At 43.3% G+C, this 3,516-nt stretch overlaps 1 protein-coding gene across 1 annotated transcript; it reads right to left on the bottom strand.

Annotated features, from left to right (window-relative positions):
• Positions 1–947: 947 nt before the first annotated feature.
• Positions 948–1,517, bottom strand: LOC149251669 (uncharacterized). Its single transcript, XM_089453960.1, has one exon. It carries the CDS (start codon positions 1,515–1,517, stop codon positions 948–950), a length of 570 nt encoding a protein of 189 aa, XP_089310086.1.
• Between the last annotated feature and the right edge of the window lie 1,999 nt (positions 1,518–3,516).

Here is a 3,516-nt window from a genome sequence, read left to right as displayed (position 1 = left end):
TGTCCAGATTCTGCTCCAGAAAGATTTTTGGGGAATTTGATGCGGGTAATGATGCTTCCACGAGGCAAACAGGTCAGCTGCGGAGTTAAAGGAAGGAACAGGAGTCTGCAAATCCATTAATATGAGCCCCCATACTTCTTGAGCTACGCTGCAATCCATAAATAGATGTTGTGCTGTTTCTGAGTTATTATTGCACATAGCACACCTATGAGGTCCTGCTATTTTTCGCTTCTCCAGATTATCTCCCGTGAGAATTTTGTTATGGATCAGAGTCCAGCAAAAGAAATTTACCTTTGGAGTGGCAAATGTATCCCAAACGCTTTTCCAGAAAGTTGAAGGATGATTGCTGTTTCTTATCCCCTGCAGAACGCGGTAGCCATCAGTTGTGGAGTAAACTCCAGTTTGACCCCAACCCCAGCAGTCTTTTGCGGCTCTATGAACAGGGGCGGCGTCCTCCAAATGTTCTTCCAGCAGTGTTTGTTGATTTTTCAACCTGTTCGGGACTCCAAAGAGGTCCCAGCCCTCCCACTCACCGCGCTGATTCCACTTCGACAGATCGTAGAGGCATTTGACTCCCGCGCTCTCCAACCAGGTTCTTAGTTCTGACATATCCGCTTGATCTGCTAAGGGAGCGTTCCTCATTATACTATCCGTCCATATGTTGATATGTTTGCCACTTCCAGGGATACGATACAGATGTTTTATGAAGTGTTGACTGCTTTTACAACACAAACTCCAGAGTTGCGTGCTTTTGGCTGTGGACATATGAATTACGTTGCTGAGGTCTTTGCTTATTCCATACTTTAACCGCAGAGTGCTACTGACAGGATGGGTGGGATCATGGATCAATTTCCATAGGATTTTGCCTCCCAAGGCCAGGTTCACAAGATGAGGGTCTCTTATCTGTAATCCCCCCTCTTCCTTCGTTCTCTTTACGACATCCCAATTCACCAGATGAAATCTTTTTTCACTGCCTTTCCCTCCTTGCCACAAAAAATCTCTGAGAAGTTTGGAGATCTGCTCGCCAAGAGGAAAGCTGCCTGGAAGATTGGGTACGCTGACAGCACCGATTTGATCAAGATAACTTTGCCACCCTTAGTCAACCAGTAACCCCCCCATGCTGCAATCTTGTTTTTCATTTTTGAGATTATTCCACTCCATAAGGCTCTTTTATTGATTCCAGATATAATGGGCAGGCCGAGGTAGATGAATCTATCCCATTCTGTGTGTCCTTTGAACCCAAGAATGGATGTTATACCTGCAAGTTCTTGCTGATCGATATTCCAACTAAAAACTTCGCTCTTGTTGTTGTTAACTGCCGCTCCAGTGACTCTGCAATAGCTTCTAAGGACCTTGTCAAATGCTCGAGCTATTCTTGTGGATGCTCCACCTAGGAGGAGTGAATCATCTGCAAAAAGTGCATGATTCGAAGGCTCAGCTCCTATTGTTGTTTTGAGGCCCGGTAAGATACCTGTATCTCTTTCTGCATTGAGCTTTCGGCTTAGTGAGTCTGCCATTAGAATGTACAGATAGGGGGAGAGTGGGCATCCCTGTCGTATGCCTCTCTTGGCTTGAAAAAAGTTTGTTGGACGACCATTAACAAGGGGAGCGATCCATGGATTGTCAATGCAGGCTTTGATGAGTTGAACAAAAGCAGGCGAGAAGCACTTTGCTGAGGAAATTGCGGTTTACTCTATCAAACGCATTTGCCATGTCTAATTTTATCACCATTCCTTTCTCTTTCCTCTGTTTGCTGGAGTGGATTGTCTCTTGAACCTGGATTACATTATCCAGTATATGTCGACCTTCTACAAAGCCACTTTGGGAGCTGGATATCACCCTTTTTAGCAGTGGCTTAATTCTGTTTGCTAACAATTTGGCCAAAATTTTGTAAGACGCATTACACAGCGATATAGGTCGAAATCTGGAGAAAGTTTCTGGGTTGGAGTCTTTGGGGATTAAAGCTAGGTAAGTAGAGTTGGTTCCTCCACCTATCTTGGCTTTTGACATAAATCCTCTTATCATTTTCTGCAGATCTGCCTTGATAATATGCCAACATGTTTTATAGAAATGGATTGTGAATCCATCGGGCCCCGGTGCCTTATCTGCTTCCATGGCCCAAATAACACTTATGATTTCCTTTTCTGTTATGGGTCTGCAGAGGATTGCATTTTCTTCAGGACTGATGAGTTTGGGAATATTTGAAAGAAGTGCAGCGGTTTCCTCATCATTACTTTGAGCATCTGGACTGTAGAGATTCTGGAAGTGAGCTTCAGCAGCTGCCTTGACTTGATTGTATCCTTTGCAGTCTTGCCCATCTACTGTTTTAATTTCTGCTATATAATTCCTTGACAGTCTTGCTCTATATTGCCTGTGGAAGAAAGCAGTATTCCGATCTCCCGCCTTTAACCACAGGCTTCTAGATTTTATTCTCCAATATTCTTCCTCCTTTCGGAATGACTGATGTACTGATCGTTGCGCTTGAGTTTCTGTTTCCAACACTTCTGTTGTGATCTCTTTAATTTCCATGTCAATTTGCAGAGATTGCAATGAATGAACTGCTTCTTTTCTTTGTTCTGTAGGAGTATTGATTGGTTTCTTAATCCAGTCTTTCAAGGCTTGTTTGGTAGCTTTTAACTTTTGCTCCCAAACATAACTAGTTGATCCATTGATGGGATTGGACCAAGCTTCTTTCACCGTGTCTAAGAAACCCTCTCTCTCAATCCATTGGGGACTGAAGCGGAAAGGGATAGGTCCCAGATTTTCTTCTTCTTCTAGGAGGAGCTGAACTGGCTTATGATCTGATGTAAGTTTAGGTAAAATTTTTGTGACGATGATTTTTTTATCCATCATTATGGAGCTTTGCACTAGAAAGTGGTCAAGTCTTGCAGAGATGTGATCCGAGCCAGTCCGGTTATTGGACCAGGTATATATACCCCGAACTGGGTTGAAATCCAATAGGTCCCAGCTTTGGGAGAGTTCCTCGACCATGGGCAGCAAGGGGTCCCTGCTGTCAATTCCTCCTCTCTTCTCTTTTGCTTTCATAATAATATTTAGATCGCCTGCTATAATGATATTGTTGGGAGAAGATAATTCTAAAAAGGCAGAGAGGCTGTTCCAGCATTCTCTTTTTTCAGTATAAGAAACTGGCACGTAAAGATTAAATAGAGAGATAGTTAACTTACTTGCTTTGTGTTTCAATTCCGTGAAGATCCAGTGCTGGGTTGCTTGGAAGTTATTCAGATGGAAGAGCTCTTCAGACCAAAGGGTTGCCAAGCCCCCGGAGGTACCCCTTGCACTGACTGCTTTACCTGCTTTTTTATTCCACTTTGTTTTACTGATCTCTAAAAGGGCTTGCCCTTCTAGTTTTGTCTCTTGGAGCATGAGAATTTCTGAGGGTTCATCTTTCAATAGGTCTTTAACAGCCTCGACTTTGGAGGGATTCCCCAGCCCTCTACAGTTCCAAGAGACTAACTTCATTATTTATTATTTTGATTGATGAGTCCTCCCTTGGAG

Source organism: Pinus tabuliformis, chromosome 7, assembly GCF_031772625.1.
Source record: "Pinus tabuliformis cultivar Carrire ecotype Pingquan chromosome 7, CPIR1, whole genome shotgun sequence".
Classification (NCBI taxonomy): domain Eukaryota; kingdom Viridiplantae; phylum Streptophyta; class Pinopsida; order Pinales; family Pinaceae; genus Pinus; species Pinus tabuliformis.
This window is presented reverse-complemented; position numbering and strand designations above follow the sequence as displayed.